The sequence below is a fragment of the Ailuropoda melanoleuca genome, chromosome 12, assembly GCF_002007445.2.
Source record: "Ailuropoda melanoleuca isolate Jingjing chromosome 12, ASM200744v2, whole genome shotgun sequence".
In the NCBI taxonomy this organism is placed as follows: domain Eukaryota; kingdom Metazoa; phylum Chordata; class Mammalia; order Carnivora; family Ursidae; genus Ailuropoda; species Ailuropoda melanoleuca.
The window spans coordinates 23,347,386-23,368,914 of NC_048229.1; the positions used below are offsets into that span (position 1 = coordinate 23,347,386).

The window sequence follows — 21,529 nt, forward strand, 5'->3', positions numbered from 1 at the left end:
ACACCGAGGAAAGTTTCCCTGGATACCTGCCAGGTAGCGGAGAGAGAACAAAGGAACACCCTACCAGTTCCCACAAATCAACTGGTCTAAAGGAAACACCCCCCAGAAACACACAAAAAGAAATCTACTTCAAAAGCCTTCCTGACACGGATTCCCGCTGTGACCCGTTCCTGTGTGCAGACCGTTAACAAAAAGTCAGGCTGGGGAGAGCCCACGAGGACCAGGCTGGGGCTGGTCCCCTCAAAAACAATCCTCTCGTGCACTCAGATGGACACAGTTGGCCAAAATTCATTAATGCAAACCAGAAAGCCCAGCGCTGGGATAACCTCTCATCCTGTGCGGTCACGGTCAAGGTTTGGGCTTCTAACAGTTCCCCAGTCATGGGGAGAAAGGGTCTGGAAGAAAACCATACTGTGGTTGCCTGCCAGCGAAACGGGGTGTCGGAAGAAGAGTGGATCAGCCCCCGGAATTTAAAGATGGAATGGCTGCATCTTCTTACTCCCACTGAGAAATCAGCTCTGTGTCACTGGTTCTTGGGGGGCGGGGGTTCCCCAGACCAGCCGCAGAAGCATCACCTGGGAACTTGTGAGGAATGCAGATTCCAAGGCCCTGCCCCAGACCTGCTGAATCCGTAAGTCTGTGGAGAGTACCCAGCAGTGTGTGTGTGCGTGTGTGTGTGTGTGTGTGTGCGTGTGTGTGTAGACAGCTTCCTTAAAGTGTAATTGACAAAGGATAAACTCCTCATCTTTAACAGGTATAATCTGATACGCATGAAACTATCACCCGTAATAAAGACGATGAGCATATCCATCACCCCCAAAAGTTCCCTTTTATCATCCTTTCTCCCCTCCTCCTGCCCCTCTCTCCACCCAATGCCCTGGCAACCACTGCCCTATTTTCTGTCACTGTTGGTCAGTCTGCAATTTGTAGAGTTTCACATACAGTTATTGTCTCTTTCATCAGAGATTTTTCTTTTCTTTTTCTTTTCTTTTTTTTTAAGCTTTTATCCACTTATTCATGAGAGCGAGAGAGCACAAGCAAGGGGAGCGGCAGGCAGAGGGAGACGCAGACTCCCCGCCGAGCAAGGAGTCCTATGCAGGACTCGATCCCACGACCCTGGGATCATGACCTGAGCCGAAGGCAGAGGCTTAACCCACTGAAACCCAGGCATCCCTCATTGGAGATTTCTCACTCAGCGTGGTTATTTTGAGAGCCATTATGTTCTTAGATATGCCAGTTGCTCATTGATTTTTATGGCTGACTCGTATACAATCTTCATTGATATCCAACAGCCACTCACCGTTAATTAGACATTGGTAGGTTAGGGCTGTTACGAATAAAATTGCCGAGAACTGTCACATCAAAACCTTTGTCTGGACATGCACTTTCATTTTCCTGTATAAATACCTAAGAGAACACTAGCGTATCGTGCAGAAAATGTAGGTTTTTCTTTTTTAAGAGACTCTTTTCCCAAACAGTTGTACTTTTTACAGCCCCCTCCAGCAACGTGGGAGAGTACCGGCTGCCCCAAATTGTCGCCAGCACTTGGTATGGTCGATCGTTCAAAATGCAGACATTCTCGTGACTGTGCAGTGGTAACGTATCATGGTTCCAGTTTGAATTCCTTTAATGACTAGGGATTTGGAGCCTGTATTCACGTGCTTTGTCGACCATCCATGTGTCTTCTTTGGCAAAATGTATGTTGAAATCTTTTGCCCATCTTTTTTTGTCCGGTTGTACCTATGTGTTTAGACAGTCATCTACCACATTCTGGATTCAAATACTTTATCAGATATGGGATGTGAAAATATTTTTTCCCAGTTGGTGGCTTGTCTTTTCGTATTAACAGTAGCTTTCAAAGAGCAGGAGCTCTTCATTTTCATCAAATACAGTTTTTCTATTTGTCTTCTTATTTGGTGGAATATCTAAGAAACCTTTGCCCAAAACAAAGCCAGATAACTTTTCCCCTTATTTTGTTCTAGAAATTGTATGGCTTTAAGTCTTACATTTGGGCCTATAACCATTCTTTGTTCACTTCTGAGTATGGTGTGAGGTTATGGATTGAAATCCATTTTTGACTTGAGGATTCCCCATTATTCCAGCACTATTTATTTCCCAGATTGTATCTTTGTTAAAAAGGCTTTGGTGTGGAAATTATCCAACCGCCCTTCCATGGTGAACTCCTATTCATCCCTCAAAACCCTGTCAAATGTCCCTGGAGCTAAAAAGCCTTCGCTGACTGAGACCAAGTAGCTCTTTCAACCACCCTCTGGTGCCCACAGCATCTCAGGCAACGTCTGTTGTATTCGTATCTCACACGACTGCATTAATACTGGCATCCATCTCTCCGGATAGAGTAAAAATTCACGAACAGAGACCATGATCCCAGCACTTAGTCCAGGCCTAGCATGGGAGCTGGTGGTGGGTATAGTGGGGTTTGGGGTGACTCAGAAAACAATTGTTAAGATATAAACAAATGAATAAAAGAATAAACAAGTCAACACCTGGCTTTTTAAAACAAGTGACTACCATCTCTCCAAGTCCAGCTCACAGAGCCCATTTCCAGGAAGCTGTCTCTGACTGCCCCTACCCATGCAAATCACCAATAATATTTACTAAGAGTACCTGGTTGATGGATCTAGGCCAAGCCCTGTGCGCCACACTTCATGTCCATCGTTTAGTTTACCCCTCACCCCAACCCAACGAGGCAGAGACTACCATTCGCATTATTTGACTGAAGAGGAGACAAGTGTTCAGAGAGGTTGAGTCTGTGGTCATGTATCTAGTAAGTGTCAGAGCCAGGGTTTGAGCCCAGAGCCTGCGTGCTTACCTCTCTGTATACCACCTCCTGGTTCCCCTTATGTGTACATGTCCCAGTTACCCTACCAGCCCAGGCCCTCGCAAAGGCAACCCTTGCATCCCCCACACGATCAATCCTTGCCAACCATGTACCCCACCAGCAAAGGAGAAGAGTTACGCAGGAAACCCCTCCATCAGGCTCTCATCCTGGCCAGGGGGACACAGACACCCTCACACCCCCCAGGAGGACCTCCTCCTTACCTTAGGCCATACTCCCATGCCGAAGGAGCTGCTGTCTGCCAGCTGGTGCAGGTGCAGCTCCGTCCTGGAAGCAGAGAAGGGACTAGGAGTCAGGGAGGGGATGCCCACACCAAAGGACTGGCAGAGCATATGGTCCTCATAGCAGAGGGCTCCCACCATGGCCCAGATGGCCCCAAAGCCTGCCCCAGTCCCTACTCCCGTTTCTGAAATATTCTGAACTCCCTGCCCTTCCGTGGCCCTTCCTAAGTGCCAGGAAACCCTGGCATGAAGAATCATAAACTCCATACACCCAGGGGAGAAGATGCTAACTCCAGGTCCTCTGCTGATCGGCTGTGTGAACGTGCTCCAGGGTCATATCTGAGCAGTCGACCCGAATGAGTCCTTGCCATCTGCTAAGTTCAAAGACGCCGGCTCTGTCACCCACCTGAGATCCAGGTCCAACCCCGCTAGCATCTGGGAGAAAACCTCGAAATTGCCTTCCCCTTCCGGCTGCCGGGCCACACGGCTCTTTTCCAAAAGCATCGTCTGCAACGGGAACAGACGGGATGTGGTTGGCCCTCGGGGTACACCTGCCGGCAGCCCCATCGGGGTGCCCCTCTGCCCCAATGCACTCTTGGGGGCAACAGCTCAGGTCCGCACTCCATCGGGCACCTCCGTATGGAACCTGCGTGGTCCTTTATCCCACTGATTCAGAGCCCATCCAGGGACTCGACTACTGCCATAGACGTGTTCCGATGAAAGCATCCAAAGGTAATAACAATTAAACAAAGCCACTCTCCAGCATACTCGTATTTAACAGAAGCGTACTAACTTGGCCCAAGTGGTGATTAATGGGGGAATTGCAGGGCCAGGACAGAAAAGGGACTTATTTGGCACCGACGAGTTTTCTTTGAGTCTGGATATTATCCCAGCTCAGCGTACAAACCACCCTTCTGATAACCTAATCCTATTTTCTGCTCAAACAGCATGTTTGAGGTGGGAACGGGAGCGGCACGGGCGATCGTGGAGACAGGAACAAACAGGCCATGTGTTGGTTACACACGGCGGGACCGCAGAAGGCTGGCAGGTGTCTGTTTAATTTCAGCTTACACTTTTAAGACCCAGCTAATGAGAGGCTGAGTTATATATTTACCCATAAACATTTCATCCCTGCGACATTCGGAGGTGCACACAGGCCAGCGATGCTCCGGGGTGCTGAGCGAGGTGGGGAGGAGGTGGCCACAACTGGGGGAGCCACAACCATTGAGATACGTTCCAGGGTCCCAGGTAGACTCGTGGCCTCTGCTGAATGGGACTGGGAACACTCCAGCACCAAAGGCCCTCCGCTCCCATCCCGCCCAGAACACCCACCTGGAGCTGAGCTGCCGTGACTCGTCCCGTGGCATTGAAGTCCAGCGACATCACCATGGCAACACGGGTGGCGTTGCAGCTGTGGCCGGTGGACACGGAGCCAAAAGCCCGGAGGACGGTGAAGGTAGCTCGGATCTTCTCCACTGTTGAAGACATGGGGCACGGTGTCACCCATGGCCCAGGAGCTGCCACCCCCGCCTCTCACAGGACCACCTTCCCCACTGGCAGCTGCAGGGGTCCAGGCCCATCTGGCCCCAAGCCCCAGCAGGCTCCCCACCATCTCCCCAGCTCAGCACTAAAGCACATTTCACTCCTGCCCTGACTGAGTACTGCAAGCAGGATGCAGGGGAGCAAGACTAAGTCAAGAAGGGGAGACATGAAGGGCCAGGATAGATACAGTCTGATAACAGGGGCCTCCTGGTCCTGATGCGGGAGTGTGGGGCATGAACATTCTCAGACCTGCTCCGAGGGAGCTCACAGGGTAACAGCAGCCTTGAAAAGCCCTGCAGTCTCTCCACAACTATTTATGGGGCGCCTACTATGCACTAGGCACTGTGCCAGGCACCTAGATACAGCCTATCCTGACTCCCACCCTCCAACACACGCACTCACAGCAGAACCACATCTTGAGAGAGCCAAGACTGGCGCCTCTCCCCATTTTATCCCCAGCCCCTAATATGGGTCAGGTGAAGAGTTGGTGATCAATGTAGCTTTGGTATCACCCCAGTGCTGCAGCAGACATGGTAGTTAAGGGGATTTGAATATGGGCTCTGCCTTTGCTAGTTACCTAATTTGGGGCAAATCAACCTCTCTATGCCTCTGATACCCCATCTGAAGATGGGGATAATAATAGTACCTCCATCATGTGGCTGTCACAAGGACTAAAAGATTTTAATACTGTGAAGTGTTTAGGACCTGTTCCAAAGGTGGTGTGGCCAGTATGATAATTGTGATGACTAGAAAAGCAACATGGCCTGGGCCATGTATTCTCAGCAGAGGGAAGATTGCTCACAAGAGAGCAAAAGCTGATTCTTGCAGGTGGGGAGAATTTTACTTTCTAACGTATAAAGCACAGATATGCCTACACTGCACGAAGAAATCATGGTAAACCTGCGGCATTGACTTTTCGTGGTAGGGGAGGATTGGGGGAAAAAATGTCTAAAAAGGCTCCTTAGGGGTGCAACGATGAAAGAAACATTGAGGACACAGGCTCGGGAGCCAGAATGTCTGGGTTTGACTCTCAGCTCTAGGATGTATTAGCTGTGTGGCCTTGGGCAAGCTAGTTAACCTCTCTGAGTCTTAATGGCCTCATCTGTAATATTCGAAGAATGCTATCTACCTTATAAAGCAGCTTTAAATAATAAATAAGTTAATATACTTGGAATGGGGCCTGGTGCATAAGTCCACAGCCAATGTTTACTATGGTTATTATTAATATTATAATAATAATTATTATTAATTGGTACACTCTCTTTAAAGCCTAGCTGAAACATTGTTTCCTCAAGGAAACCCCCACTCCCTTCTCCTCTGGGCTCCCCCGCCTCTCTCCTAAACAGCTCTGCCAGCACTTCACGCAGAGCATTCAAGTTTGGAACATATATGAAGTTCAGTTTCCCTTCTGGCTGTCAATTCCTCATGAGCATAGGCCCTGCCCTTCTGTCTTTACTTATTGGGTCCTCTGTACCGTTGAGCAGGTTGTGCACTGCACAAGGACACCTTTTCTAGGGGGCACATTGTTTATATCATACAATCTTAGGTTTGCATATTTTTTAGGATGATTTCCCAGCACGTGGCAGGCAAGCGTTCAGTTCTAACAGTGTCAGTGTATGGTGATTGTCCTGCAGATGACTGAATATCTTGAGGAAGGAGTACGTTTTTCTAATTTGCACAAGGGTGTCCAAAGGACCACAGGTAGCCCTCCCCAGAAGCAAGCACGGTGCTCAGTGAATGTCGCTGAATGGACATAAGGAGGAGCAACTCAGCACCCCCTCCAACTCTCCCCACCTTCCACACCAGCCCACCCCAACATGTGTCACCTGGAGACTGCAGTACCTGAGACCCTGCCATCCATGCTGCCCGCCATTGCCACCAGGTGCTCCAGGACCTGCTCACAGCAGGTGGTCTTCCCAGAGCCACTGCGGCCCAGGGCCACAATGCTCTGGTCTCTCCGCTGGCTCAGTAGTGCCCAGTATGCCCGCTGCGCCAGGGAGCCAGGGTGGGCTGGTAGGCCATCCCGGCGGCCCGGTGGCACCTGCAGGAAGATATCTTAGGCATCAGTCTTCCCACCCCAGCCGGTGCCCAGGGAGCATTCCAAGACAGTGCCCCACCCCAGCCTTGAGCCCAGAGCCACGTCCCTGCCTGTCATCCTAACCCAGCCTTGTCAGAGGAGTCTTGAATTTTACTGGCAAAAGCCCAGCCTTGGGATCGAGTCCTGCCCCTGACTCCCTGTGAGTCCTTCGGCAGCCTTTGAGCCTATTCCGAGTCTGGGTCTCCTCTTAGAAAGGCGTTAGCTCATTATTGGATAGTACTTGCCCGGAATGAGGCAGCTGGATAAAATGGCAAGATCGATTAGTGATGTCTGCCACGGAAAGGGAAGGAAGCATGGGGTAGCTGGTGGTACGCATGCCCTGTAGTTGCCATACAATACCTGAGGTCCTCCACTCCATTCAGCCATCAGTTCAGCCATTCATTTACTCTTCATTCAGTTAAAAAAATATATATTGAGAGGTTACTATGTGCCAGGCACTGTTCCCGGCATGGGGGGCACAGCGCCATGCAAAACGGGTAAAGGAAATCCCTACCCACCATGAGGAAGGGCTAAAAAAAAAAAAAAAGTTTAAAAATTTTGTTAACACCCACTACCAAGTTCTGGTGAAGATACAGGGCAACCGGAATTCTCATACAATGCCGGTAGGAAGGCGAAAATGAAATGGTCACTCTGGGAAAGAGTGAGATATACACCCATCATCCGACCCAGCAATCCCATTCTTAAGTGTTTAACCCAAGAGAAATGACCATGTATGTTCACCAAAAACCCTCAACGGCCCCAGTTTTGTTGAACATGTATTCGAAATTACCGGAAACTAGAAACAATCCAATTGCCTTTTAACGAGTAAATGAAGGTAAGCAGCCATCGAGGTTTGGGCCCCGAAAGTCCCCTGTCCTGGAAAACCCCTCCATTCCGGAGAGACTGGGACAACTGGTCACCCGGTGAGTGGCCAGGCCAGGGCACGCACACGAGAGAAGAACCACGGGCCAGCGGCTGCAGTAACACAGGCGAGTGTGAAATGCGTCGTGGGAAGAAGAGGCCGATTCAAAGGTGACTGGCTGCGCCGTTCCACTTATGTGACTTTGAGAAAAGGCCCAACGCTAGGGACAAAAGGACATGGGAGTGGAGGGTGACGATAACGGGTCCAGAGAACTAGGAACGGTCCTGTAACTGATGGAGAAGTTGGTTACACACGACATGCGTGTGTCCAAAACTTACAGGACTGCCGGCTAGAAAGGTTGACTCGAACCGTATGTAAATCATGCCTTAATAAATCTGACTTAAAACAGAACAGCTCTGCCCTGCGGAGCTTGCTCTCTGCTGGGAAGAGACAGATGAGAAACAAAACAAAGAATTAAACTAGATCTCATGGGAAACGTTTTAAAGCCATGAGCCTTCCTAAGTGGGTGTTTGAAGAGGAGGAGACAAACGGTGTGGGGACAGGCACGGGGCTTGGGGAGGTCAGGGAGACCAGCCAGCAAAGGAGGCTAAAGAGGAGGGCCCGCGGGACAGAAGGAAAACCGGGACAGCGGCGTCCTGGAGCTCAGGAAGGAAGCGTCTGCAGGAGGAGGGGGGCTTGGCCATGCCAAATGCTGCTGGGGGCCAAGTAAGGGGAAACCAGAGACTTGAGCATTTGGCACTGTGTTTGGCAGCGTGGAAACCACTGGTGAATGGAAACCACTGGTGACCTTGACAGAAGTCTGCTTAGCGTGGCTTGGGGCAGAAGGGAAGAGGCCGGCGGGAGGCAGAGTGGCCAGTGGAAAGGCACCAAAATGGGCAGCGCAGCGGGCCCGGCTGGAGGAGGCCATCCAAAGCCTGGCGTGACAAGTAGGTGACCACGGGGCCCAGCAAGTCCCCATCTGCCCTCTCCACTGCCTTAGCAAGCCAGGGGTGCAAACCCCAGTGTGGCGGCTCTTCCCCTCGCCTGGACCTTCCACCTGGGGCTGCGGGCCACCCCCAATCCTCTGCTGGCCTTCCCTACCCAAGACACCCAGACACAATAATGAGTTGCTGTCCTGACACAAAACATGGGGCTCAGCAGGACCCGCACTGGCTGGACACGGCTTTCGGGCACGCAGCAGGCAGAGGGTTCTGGGGTCTGAGCCCCAAAGCCACCTCGCACTCTGGGAATGCTGAAGTTCAGGGCACAGGCTGTCCCACCTGTCAGCCCCCTCGGGAGAGGGGGGGCTGGAAGGGCAAAGGGAGACTCCTCCTAATCCAGGCCCCGTGGACACATACAGGTGCACGTGTGGTCACGTACCTGGCGCACTGGCACACAGGCATGCTCGCGGGCACACGCGCCCAGCAGTGGTACAGGCCACGGTGACACAGAGCTGTACCTGTCTACATGGCACACATTCACCCCCACGCTCACCCCCATGCACCCCCACACCCCCAGGCACGCACTCAGCCCCCAGCCGCCCCCAGTGAGAGAGGCCCCCAGCCATGCCCCTGTTCCACCAAGACCATGTTCAAGGTGGCCCCAGGGCCAGGCTCCCCACAGGTCTGTGCTCCCACCTGGTGGCCATTTGAGGAACCAGCTGTGACTCAGCCAAAGCCTAGAAGGGGGTTTCGGGTTCGGCTTGAGGAAGCTGGACGCTTTGAGGGGTCCCCGCCCCCATCCCAGGGTTACAGGGGCCTGGAGCATCGCCTAACTCAAACTCCTCCTTACAGAGCGTGTTCTCACGCCTGCTCTCACTTTCCGGCTTCTTGGCCCAGGCTCTACAATGGATGCCTCAGTCCAGAACGGTCGGCGAGAATCTGGCTCACTGTAGGGGCCTGTGCGAAATCTCCCAGGGGCTTCTAAGGAGCAAGAGGAACCACGCATCTTCTTAGAAGGCTCGGAGGCCTGGGGCTGCACGAGCAGAAGTGTAGCCCTCACAGCAAGGGAGGGGAGCGTGCACAGGCCCACAGACAGCCAGGCTGGGCAGGGCAGGGCTGGGGAGCACCTGACGGGGTGGGGTAGTGTGTCCTGGAGAAAAGGAGTCTTGGAGGGAGGTTCAGATCCACTGGCCTCCCGTTTTTTAATACAATCTAGCATCATTTGGGGGCTATGGATAGATTTGTCTCATGGTACACCTGGAGGCAAGATGCAACTTTCCATGCCCAATTAACAGATGAGAACAACAAGGCCAAAGAGAGGTCATGATCTTTCCAAGGCACCCAGGGGGCATTAGCGGCTGTGCCAGAGGCTTGTGACTTCCCCAACCGTGAGATTCTCACCACCGCACCCAGGTAAGACCTCCAGCGAGTGTCCTACCCACACGTCATCCCACCTCCATCTACCCTCCACCCAGCAGCCGAGCGGGAGTCTTCGATAGCCCACAGCAGACCATCTCACATCTCTGCTGAAGCCCCCCGGAAGCTGGCATCACGCTCAGGGCAGACGCCGGAATCCTTCTGGCCACGTGTAAGACTGCTGTGACCCAGTCCCCACTGGTCCCAGCCTCCCCACTGTTTTCTCCCCGAAACTCGGCGGCCCTACCCACTGTTGTCTTTGTTAGCAGGGGCCTGCCTTCCCCCTCGAGAATGGAAGCCCCACAAGGGCAGGCTTCTTTGTCTTCTTCCCTGCTCTTTTCCCCCATGCCCGGCATCCAGGAGACTCTCCCTTCAGTATCTCTATCAACAGCTGGCGGCGGGGGCGGGGCGGGGGGGACCAGGAGGGGATCGGGCTCATGTGGCTTGGGTGTGGTTGCAGGCGTCGCCACAAGGGGGCGCTAAGAGCTTGCCTTTGCTGTGACCGTCTTGCCAAACACAGGCCATTTCTATATTTTGCAGGGGGAAAAAATAAGTAAAAGCAGAATCGAGGCTTCTGGTTCCTGATTTATGTGGGTGTCTGGAACTCTCGAATGTGCAGCGTGGGGTTCGGAGTACAGAAGGGCTGGCGGCCTGAGTTTTACCCCAGCTCTCCTCCTCCTTGCTGAACTTGAGGGCTGGTCCCGCAGAGCTCGTGTGCCGCAGGCAGCTGGTGAAGTCCTATCGTTTCAGGTGTGCATGAGCGGTAGCTGACATACTATGTAAAGGTGCTGGAAGCAGGGCCTGGCACAGAGCTGATATTCGTTCGGTATCTTCTGTCATTATTAGAGTCTATAATGCCCCCATTGTTTCCAGCCGTGACTCACCGTTCCCCTCTAAGGAGAGGGGCTCAGACGGTCCTCGATGCCCACCATGCCTCGAATCTTCTATCTGGCAGGATGCTACTCACACACACAGGTTTGCAGGGGGCTCTGGCTGCCCTGCTCTCTCCTGAGATGCAGAGGGGACCCCACCTGGCCCTGGCCCCATGATCCCACTCACCTTGCCTGCAGACGGCGCTGGGGGCCCCGGGGGCTGGAGGACGATCAGGTCTGGCCCCTTGAAGGTGTGGGGCAGCTGCTCCCGGTAGCGGAGTAGAAGCGTGTTCAGGACGCTCGATTCGTTGACACTGACCAGGGAGGCCAGGTCCTCAGCCTGGTCCAGCTCAGGGGGGTTGGCCTGTGAAGCATCACACAAAGTTGTCCTCTGGCCTATTGGGCCTCGGTACCACTACCCCTACACACACACACACACACACACACACATAGAGCCCCAGGGACCCCATCCCTGGAGAGCTGTTTGCCGCAGACCAGGACAGAACGCGAGGACTCTGGAGAGAGAGAAACAGCAAACCCTACAAATGAAATAAGGACACCCCACTCCTTTGCCCTTCATACACCCTGAGAGCCACCTGTCTCCTCCCGCCGGCCCTCCTTCCTGCCCTCACTGCCCCAGGAGGGGAGATGCTCCGGAGAAACACAGCAAAATTCAGAGAGCCTCCAGTGTCTCAAACACCACAAGGGTGGTGTTCCAGAGGGAGCAAGTGTCCGTGCCTGATGCCCCCTCTCTGGGTCTTGCCAGGGAGCCCTGTGGGTATTCTGTGACACTCGGGGATGAAGGCCAATGGCCAAACAGCCCCATTTTCTCTGATAGCCCATCATGCATTGACCCCTTGGAAATAAGCCCAGACTCTTCCACAAGCAAGGGATGATTGCAGCTTCTCCTCGGGGCGTCCATTCTAAAAGGCTTCCTACTATTCTTTACAGCTGCAAAGAGTTTTCTGTGCCCAATGCTCTGGGGTTTGGGTCAAGCCTGGGCCCCTCATGGGTCAGCCTTTTCGTTAAGGACACGGGCCCACTACAAACTCTGAACACCAGCAGGAGTAGAGGGCCTGGGGCCAGCAGAGGGTAGAGAAGGAGGAATGATGAATGAGGACCACCAGGACCCTTTTTTCCCCATCATTAGACTCTAAATCTCAAAAAGATTTATGGCGTACTACAAAAATTATGTAAAACATACATGGGCTTATCAACCAAAAGAAAAGTTAATACCCTAAATAATAGGTCACTGAAACCTAAGCTGTAGTTAACAGCAAGCTGCAAGTTTGGCTCTGAGTTCCCTGGCAGCCAGGGTGAAAAGGGAAATATATGCTCTGTAGCACGATTTGCACAGTCCATAAAATGAAAAGCCATCACCTTCTTGGATTAAGCAGAACTCCCCGTTCTGACACACAGGTCTGTCCATGCATCCTCACAAAGAGAACGCTGGGATAGAACAACGACCCCCTGACGATATACCGCCAACAGAGCAATGAGTTCAATGATGGTCTCCTTACAACACCCTCCAGTATGTGCAGTCGGGTACAAGGACCTCTCTTGCAGGGGTGGGGAGAGAAGGTGTGGAGCAGGCAGAGAGGGAGACAGAGGGCTCACCCTGTGAACGTGCTCCTCATCGACCTCGGTGACGCTTTTGTCAGCATCGATGCAAAGTCGTACCCTTCCTGCCGGCAGGTCGGCTGTCCCCTCATCTGGCTTCAGCACAGTTGCTGGTGACAGCCCCGAGACAGAGAGAGAGAGAGAGAAAAAAAGACAGACTCTAAGCCCAGTGGCCAGACCAGGGAGCTTAAAGAGGGGTCCTGGCTCAGGGCAGAAAGGGGCAGCTCTCTCTCCCCTGGGGCCTGCTCACATGGAGGGTTCTGAATTGTGGCCCCAAACCTTTTGAGGACAGAAGCTGGGTCTGAGTCACCTTGGCCTTTCATCATCTGGCCCGGTGCCAGGCACAGGGTAAGGACCCTGATGATTGGGTGTGCTGACCTGTCTCACATCTAGACCCGGTATGGCAGATAATGCCACACGTGTTGCCACCTCCCCTTCCAGGGCCCGTGACAGGCATCACTAATCAATCATTCTTCCCAGCTGCGTTCTGACAGGGACTCATAATTGCTTCTCAATAGAGTGTGGTCACAACTAATGACAAAAGCGGGCTCGTGAGATGAAATCTATTTGCCCATTTGCACGATGCTTCATTTCCTCGAGGAATACTGTCGGAGCCAAGCAATGCTTGGTGCATTAATGACTTCATTAAATAATTAATTACCAAGGCGTAATTGCCTTTGGAAACAGTCCCCAGTAGACCAGCTGCCATGGGTCAAATGATCAACTCTTCCTGATCCAAAAGCCACTGGCTCCCACCCTAGACTCAGCTGCTCCTTGACCCTCCCCCTCCCCGCCCCGCCCCCCGACTGTAATCTGGCAAACAGATCTTGCAGCAGAGTGGGTGCAAGAAGAAAATACTTAGACCCTCCCCTACTCGGTGCTAACATCCCTAATTACCAAGAGTAAATCCATCCTTCTGAACCAGCCAGACTTTCTCTGCCTCGTACCATCTGTCCTCAGGAGCCTGAGAGCAAAGATCACATAAATCAGACCAAGAGGACACCGCCTGCCCCCCCACCCCGTGTCCGCAGCGAACCCTTTACATGGGAGTTTCTCACAGTGTGATCTGGGGCCACTGAAGTCAGAATTTCCCCGAGGGAGAGCAAGGGGGGGTGGTGCTTATCTACATGGAGCTGCCTTGGCCCCACTGCTGGCCTCTGGAATGGAGGCGCCAATGTGGGGCCCAGGAATCTGCATTTTGAGCAATCCGCTATTTATGCAAGTTTGAGAACTAGCACGTGACACGGCGAGCAAGCTGAACCATGCATGAGAGGACACCTCCCGTTCTTGGGGCCTCCCTGACGCTGTGGACAATCTTGCTCCGGGACAGGGGCAGTGGGGGGCCTCAAGACCCCAGTATATTGAGGAGGAAGTGCCCTCTTCTGAGCTGGGCATCCCTCTCCAATTCCCTGCCCATCTCCTATCCTGCCTCATTCATCCGCAGGGGCAAGTCTTCCCCATCCCGCCCTCTCTCGAGGGTCCCCCCTTGCCCCTCCCCACTCCCGGAGCTGCAGCCCCTCACCTGATCTGAGTCTTCAGTCTGTCCTCCTTTGCTCCCCTCCGGCAGGGGTGGCCCCACTTCACTCTCCTTCCGAGCCTGAGGCCTTTCTGCCTGGCTCTCCAGAGCAGGTGGTCTGGGTCCTTCCAGCTCCATCTCCAGGACCCCGGCCCCATCATCTGCTCCCGTGCGGGGCTCCCCGGCTTCCTGCCTTCTGCTCTCTGGACATCTCTCCTTCCCAGCAGTCGCTGGGCTCTCCCTGCGTGCACCCACTTCCTCAGGGGCTTTACAGCCCTTCTCTGTCTTCCCCCCAGCTTTACCTGCCTCCCCGGACTCACCCTGAGGTTGCCCTTCCTTACCTAACTTAGCCTGGGGCTCAGCTGCCTTTCCAGGCACACTCGGAGGCTCCCTTGTTCTCTCTACCTGCCCAGGAGCTTCCCCCACCTGCCCGGGCTTCCCCTGCCCTTTGCTCACCTTCTCCGCCTTGACCTGTGTTTCCTCTGACTTCTCTGCCTTACTTGGGAGCGTACCTTCTTTGTCTTTCTTACTCTGGGGACCATCCCACTTGCTCCTTCTGCCCAGGGAACCTCCCCACTTTCTCACCTGGAATTGGACCCCAGCCCACTTCCCTTCACCCGCATCCTTGGAGAGATTCCCCTTTGCCATCTTGTTGGGGGGGTCCCCTCCCCCCTTCTCTGCTGTCTCCTGCCGCCCCCCTTCGCCTGGCCCCTCTCTGCTCTGGAGCTCACCCCCTTTCAGCCCTTTGGTCTGGGGAGCCCCGCCCCCTTTCCCCCCTGCATCTAGTTTTGTCGGTAGCACCGTTCCTGGGTCCCCAACACCCTCAGTCTGAGTTTTCTCAGCCTTTGGGGCTGTGTCCTTAGTGCTGGCCTGGAGGCCACGAGGAGTCCCTGGAGTCCCCCCCTTTTTCTCCCCTCCAGGGTCTGTGGCTGGGGGTGGGGCCTTGCAGGCGGGGGTATCATGGGGCTGGGTCCTCTGCTCCGGCTTGGCTGAGTCCAGGTCCAGCTTGGCCACCATCAGCAACACGTCACCCCTCCTCACACCTCTCTTGAAGGGCAGGGGTTTTTTGGCCGGTGTCCCACTGGGGCCGGATTCCTGGGGCTTCTCTCCATTAATGCTGGTCATCAGCACGGGGTCTGTGGGGCCGGCCCCCTCGCTCTCCTTGCCCGGAATGTTTGAGTTCTGCGGAGAGCTTGACTGGTTGCTTTGGCAAATTTGCTGGTGTCCCGATTTGGTGGTACTGCTGGAATTGCTCTTGGGTTGGCTAGTGGAAATTTCTGGGGTCTAGAAGAGAGACCGCAACCACACTTAGCTGCTTGCTGACCAGAGAGCTTTGCCATCTGCTCACTCACTCTCTCATTCTTTTGTCTATCTAGCCATTCATTCATCCGAAGACCTGCAAGCACCTGCAAGATCTGGCAGGCGCCGTGCCCGGCATTGAACGAAATCCCAACACCCTGGACCTTGGCCCCGGTCTCAAGACCACGTGACACAGTGGAAGGAGAGTAGACTTCGGAGCCCAACAGTGCCCAGTTCAGCTCCTCACTCTGCCATTCGCTAGCTGTGTGGCCTTAGGTAAATTACTTGCCCTCTCTGAGCCTGTTTCTTTATCAATAAAATGAGGATCACCATGGCCCACCTCTCAGGGCGAGCATTAGGATTCATGATAATATGGGAAACTGAGCCCGGCACAGCGTAGGTCCTCCCACCCTGCCTGGTGGGGACATCTCTGCTACAGCACTCCCTGGGGGCTCCTGTCCCCGGTCCTTCTGCTGCCTTGTGGTGTCAGCCCCACCCAGGGTTCTGTCCTTGAGCCAGGCTGCTGTGGCTAGAACTGCTCACGGGGCCAGCGGGGCCAGGTCTGCCCCGATGCTTGGCTTCACCGCCTGCCCTTGTCTGGGTTCTGCCATCAGGGACTGTATGATGCTGGCCTCCCACACACCTGGCCCCGGGGGGTCTGGGGTTCTCACCTTCCTCCTGCACCCAAAGCCGCCCCAGGATCATGTTGGTTCCACCCTGCCTGGCTTCACACCTGCGTCTCCCTTCCCAAGCCCGGCTCCGCACCCACCTGGGCTGTTGTCATCGTCTAAACTGCTGTCCCTTCCATTTGCTGCCAGTCTTTTTAAATCTGATCAAAAGATTTTGGCAGTGGCCCATAGCCTCCCGGAAAAATCATTCAATACCATCCCCCGCCACTCAAAGCCCTCAATGAGAAGTCGCCACCCTCCATTCTGGTCTTATTGTCCCTGTGTGTCCCCATGCCTGAGCCACATGGGGGCAGCTCCCACCACACCTGACGCTTCTCTGCTTCCACACTTCTGGTCCCGGTAGCTCGCTGCCTGGAATGCTCTTTCCCTCTTCACCGGCCCGTGCTCCACTCATCTCTCTATACCCAGCTCCAGTGCCATCCCCCCCGCAAATCTCCGCCTGCAGCCCTCAGTCCGGATGTGTCTCACGCACCCCAGAGGCCCCAGGGCACCGGGCCGGTGGGCCGTCTGCCGCGATGATCACGGACGGCATCCATGCGAGCTTCGGTATGTGTCTCTGTCCCGTTCCAGGCGGTGGACGCCTCGAGGGTACGGTCTGTAGCTACAGCTCTGTAATGATGGTGATGGTGCTGGTAATAGCCATCACTCATACATCCCTTTCGCAAACGGCCCTTCATCACCATCATATCCTACTTAACCCCCGTGAGAACACAGTGAAGAACGTTCTGGGCTGTCCCTCACCCCTCCCGCTCTCCACCACCATTCTACAGATGAGGAAGTGAACGCAAGGATATCAGGTGGTCCAAAAGACAAAGTCAGAACGTACAGTCCGGCGGGCCTCTGTGACTCTAGCCTCAGTGCCCTTCTCTGATACATATTCACAGCCTTACTTGTTGCCAGGGCTCACCAGAATTTTCTGGGAGCTTTACAGAAATTCTGATGCTCTGGCCCCAGTCCCAGAGAACTGGAGGGAGTTGGCCTGGGTTGGTGGGCCCCCCTTCCAGGTGATTCCCCTGTGTAGCCAGGACTGAGAAACCCTGCTCCAGGGCCCACAGCCTAGTGGCTTGGTCTGACGGGGGCCAAGAAGGACTCGCCTTGGAAAGGGGATTGGCTGCACTTGGCAAACATCACCCCTGTCTATACCATTTTGAAAAGTGAGTCAGTGCCTTATTTTTAACCAAACCACCATAGTGGAGACAGTAACATGGATTTGAGCCAAACAAGTTAAGCAATGCTCCCCTCTCTCATTCCCACCCATGGACCCTCTTCCTTTGGATTTTCTTAGTCACCAAAGCCCCCAGTCTGCTCTGTGGCCTTCTCAGTATACGGGGGAGAAGGTGTCTCTAGAATCACTGAGGCCAAGAGGCAACTCACATATGTCCATTTTACAGATGAGCAAACCGAGGCCTGGGCCACACAGAGCTCTCCTGACCTTTGATACGGGTCTCTTTCTGCCTCAGTGTTATTCCAGCCTCTCCCTGTCTCTCACTGGCCGCCTGGCCCTCAGAAAACCAAGTCGCCTCTCTGAGCCTCGTTTTACCTCCCTGCAAACTGGTGACAGAGTCTAATGGCTCCTTGCAAGGATTACATGAGGACCTTGTGCTGGGGAACCAGTTGTGCTGGGATAAGGAGAGAACCCAGTTATTTACTGGTTGGGACAAGAAAATTAAATTGACAAGAACCAGCCAGGGCTCGTGGCCTCACAGAAACATGTCCCGAGACCGCCGTGCTCCAGCCCCAGGAATATCTTGGCCCACGGTCCAGACACCTATTGTGGTCTGAGGCCTGTCCGTCCTGCGTCTTGGCTCTGAGTGTCTGCCTGGGGTGACAGTTTGTCCCCATCCTGTGCTCCGCTCTGCCTCTTAACGCCAGCACGGCCTGCAGCCTTGTGGAACGCTTTCCTGCCTCTGTGGCCTCACCGACCTCCTTGCTCCCCAGCCTGGCCCTTCCCGAGGCAGCTCGCTTGACCTCTCTAAACCTCAGTATCTACCTCTGAGAAGTGGGTATAATCCCATCCACCCCATTGCTGCCGAGGAGTTCAAGGGAGCCCGTAAGCGGCAAAGTGAACCTTGTCTAGTAATAAACGGCACACGCTCCCATAACATCACGACCTAACCACGGTCTGTGCAGGTTGACTTTGGCCCCCACTTATGCCCAGCTCGGGCCGAGGTGGGGACAGAGCCCATCTTCCTTGTAATCCTCGCCCAAAGGACTGGGCAGGGATGTTTCACCAGTTGCCGCCTTTCAGCTGCCAGAGAGCCCCTCGGATGCCATGAAGACATTGTAATTGGACAGGTGCGGGCACGTGGGGGACTGGACAGGCAAACAACAGCTGAAGGAGTGGGAGGCAGAGCCAGGCTGGTGGCTGGGCCCAAGCCAGCTCCAGGCCCCAGGGCGGGGCAAGGGGTGGGGGTGCCAGATCGCTCAGCCCAATCGCTGCAGTATTTGCTCCACCGCAAGGGGGCGCCAGAGAGACGAGGAGGTGCCCTGTCTCTCCGACAGGGATACACCCCAGCCCACGGGCCTGGCATCCAGCCCCATCAACTTGCCCAGGGTTCCCTGGCTAAGGAGCTGGGGGAAAGGAGGGAGGCAGCACTGGCCACCGTCAGGGATACATTTGCAAGTCCATAAAGCACAGCGGCTGTATCTCGTCCAACGGCTGCCTCAAACCCGCAGATCTATTCAGAACGATTAGGGGATTTAGCCTACTGACCAATCAGAAATGATGCCAGCTGCAGCCGAGTACTGGAGTCCCCACTTGCACCAAGCATTAACCCTTTAATTATTGGCTTGTGGCCCTTCTGAGGGACTCAGGGGAGGAGTAGCTGGAGGGCGATGGGCAGGGCGAGGGGGGGAACTGGGGTCACGCCTGTTTGCCCCCTGGTATGAAGAGGTTTTGATATTTTAACAACCAATACACCGATCACCAGCAATGGAACATAGCCCGTCACTGAATATCTTTTCCATGTAAAGTAAGCCAACTCCACATCTTAGCTGACATCTAGGTTCCTCTTTCTGCAAAAGTAGGGGTGAGAGAGATCCCCATAATTGCACATCAGCTGGTATCCTTCATTCATTCATTAAACAAACATTTGTTGAACACTCACTCTGGGCCACATTCTACGGGAAGGCCGCCATATATTTAACTGTGCCAACCACCATTAAGGCAGAAGGTGCTGTGGGAATCAGAGAAGAAAGGCAATGGCGGAGCTGTCCAGAGATGTACTATTTCAGCTGGGTTTTGAAGGAGACATAGGAGTTCAGTACATCAGCTGAAGAAAAGACCTTCCTCCAACTGGGAACAGTAGGAGCAAAGGCAAGCTGGCGACTGACTTGGGAGGCTCAGAGGACAGGACGGTGGGTGTTGACTGGACCCCAGTCCCCTTCCTGGGGGAGCACTTACCTCTTGTTCTGGAGAGGCGAGCCCTGCCTCTTTCCTCAACCTTGCTTCCTTGGACTCTTTCTCCGTCTCCCGGACCAGTTGCTTAATGAAGCCCCCTGGGATGACCGAGAAAAGGGGAGGGGGCGAAGATGGTGGAGGGCTCTTGTCCTCCTCCCGAATCTGTTTTTGCAGAAGCAAAGGAGAAAGCTGAGTGAATGAACCAGTGGAAGCAAGCGGACCTTTGACACATTTGCAGTGGAGCCCGGGAGGGGGTCTAGGACATACATGACCGAACGCATGTATGAGAGACTGAAGCAAAGCAGATGAGTGTGGGAGGGGCTCTGGGATGCCTTGAGACAGCACGTGGAAATGGAGTGCACGAGAAGCAGCGGCCACCCTGTCCATGGGATTTCTGCCCGGCCCCAATGTCCTCATAATGTGAGTTTGGCCCCCCGGTTCCCTTCCTTGGCATGGAACAGACTCTGTTCCATAAGGAGCTTTTCCATTTTCCAAAAGGGGATGGAGCCCAGGGAACCACGCATATTCTCTGCCTTGGCTTGCAGTTAAAATAACAGATTAGTCTGTTCCTCACCTACGACACGCCAGGAACATGGGAGGGTAAGGAATGGTCTCTATAAAAATCCTGCCCTATGGCCACAGCCCACTCGGCTGAACCAGGCCTGTGGCTTCTTGATGGTCCTTCAACCAGGACCTGGGCAGCCAGGGCCTCCCCAGCACTGGATCCTAAAACTGGCAGGCTGGATGCTGGCATTTCACACCAGAAACATGGCGTCAGCCCAAGCTGGCTGGAGTTGGCATGGAGCTCGTTAAGACTCGTCTGTGGACCACAACGGGAACTGGGGACCGGGGCAATGCGACCTTCCTCCTGACAGCTGGGGTGTATCTTTAACCAGCATCACTGTGACTGCCCAGGAGGGGAAAAACATCTACAGCACTTTCTGTGCCAGGGCCTCATGCTGGTTAAAATAAGCCCCTTCTCAAGGTCCGCGTGTGCGGCTGGCGAAGATTTGATCTCTGCAGCCCAGCTGATAAGAAAGAGAATCCAAAGGACAGAGGAAGGACCAGGAGACAAGGCAGAGGCCAGGGGTTAAGGCTGGTTGATGCAGACCTCTGTCCAGGGAGAGAGAAGCAGGGAGCGTGCGAGGCTGGGCTCCTGTCGACCCCACGCCTCTCCCTCTGGAGGGGGACCGAAAGCCATTGTCCTGTGACAGAGTGAAGCTTAAGGCCCGCTCAGCAGGCATCAGCCTGGGCTTCCGGCAGCACCGTTCTCCACGCCACTCCCAGAGCAGTCTGGGAGGGACAGAGGCACCCAGGAGGCAGCCAGAGAGTAGCTTCTCAAGCAGCCCACCCCTCAGCCTCCAATTCAGCACATCCTACACGAGGGTGGGATGCGCGGTGAAGGAGATCGCAGGCATCAGAGAGAGAGAGAGAGACAGCCGTTCGCCGTGTCTTGTGAGAAAATACAAAAGGGAAAAGAATAACCGGGAAGAAGGGCCCGTTTCCAGTTCTCCATGGTGACGGAAGGCAGGGACCAAGGACACCCATCCCCACGGCAGAAGTCTGGCAGCCAACAGCTCTGTCTCTGCCCCGCCACCCACACAAGCCTGGTGCTCGTTGGAGCCGCCATGACGATCCAGGCAGGACAGCTGGTCTACCCTCGTTCCCCCCGCCGCCTACTGAGGAACCGGAAGAGACCTGGCGGTCATGGGAGGAGTTCAAGGAGGTCATGAACTGGGTTGGAGAGGCGGTGGCTAACCAGAGCTGGGGCGGGGGGAATGGAGGGGGAGCCTGGACACGTCACAGGGAGGCCCTGGATGCCAGACTCCCCGCGTGAAGCAGGAGGGGACAGCCTGGGCCACCCAGGCTCTGACTTGTCTTCTGACTTGGCAGTCGGCCCTGCGGCTGTAGCTTGAGCTCTGAACGTTACTTTCCTTCTGCTCCCACAGGGCGAGGCGTGATGAGATGGCCATGCTGAGGCGATGTCAGGGCTGAGATGGGATGACACGGAGCTCTCTGCCGGATAGCACAAAATGTGGCTTTATGGACACACACAGCACACGAGACTGACAGATGGAGACATGGGTGGAGGTGAGGGAGAAAAGAGAAATACAGGTTAGCTCTTGGACACAGCCCCCCTCCCACCCCCACCAGCACCACAAACCAAGGTCACACAGCTGGGCACAGCCCACTCGGAGGACCCCGGTCAGCACGGAG

The 21,529-nt window shown here is 54.5% G+C and overlaps 1 protein-coding gene across 1 annotated transcript in view; it reads right to left on the minus strand.

Moving 5' to 3' along the window:
• MYO18B (myosin XVIIIB) overlaps positions 1 to 21,172 on the minus strand; it is a 246,829-nt gene extending 225,657 nt beyond the window's left edge. The window contains exons 1-10 of the mRNA XM_034638624.1: positions 20,798 to 21,172; positions 19,316 to 19,474; positions 13,931 to 15,208; positions 13,306 to 13,372; positions 12,406 to 12,518; positions 10,976 to 11,152; positions 6,463 to 6,661; positions 4,411 to 4,553; positions 3,485 to 3,585; positions 3,061 to 3,124 (exon numbers count right to left, since the gene is read on the minus strand). Of these exons, the coding sequence (XP_034494515.1) occupies positions 3,061 to 3,124; positions 3,485 to 3,585; positions 4,411 to 4,553; positions 6,463 to 6,661; positions 10,976 to 11,152; positions 12,406 to 12,518; positions 13,306 to 13,372; positions 13,931 to 15,208; positions 19,316 to 19,474; positions 20,798 to 21,043 (2,547 nt within the window). The 5' untranslated portion in view covers positions 21,044 to 21,172. The remainder of the gene's footprint in view (positions 1 to 3,060; positions 3,125 to 3,484; positions 3,586 to 4,410; positions 4,554 to 6,462; positions 6,662 to 10,975; positions 11,153 to 12,405; positions 12,519 to 13,305; positions 13,373 to 13,930; positions 15,209 to 19,315; positions 19,475 to 20,797) is intronic.
• Between the last annotated feature and the right edge of the window lie 357 nt (positions 21,173 to 21,529).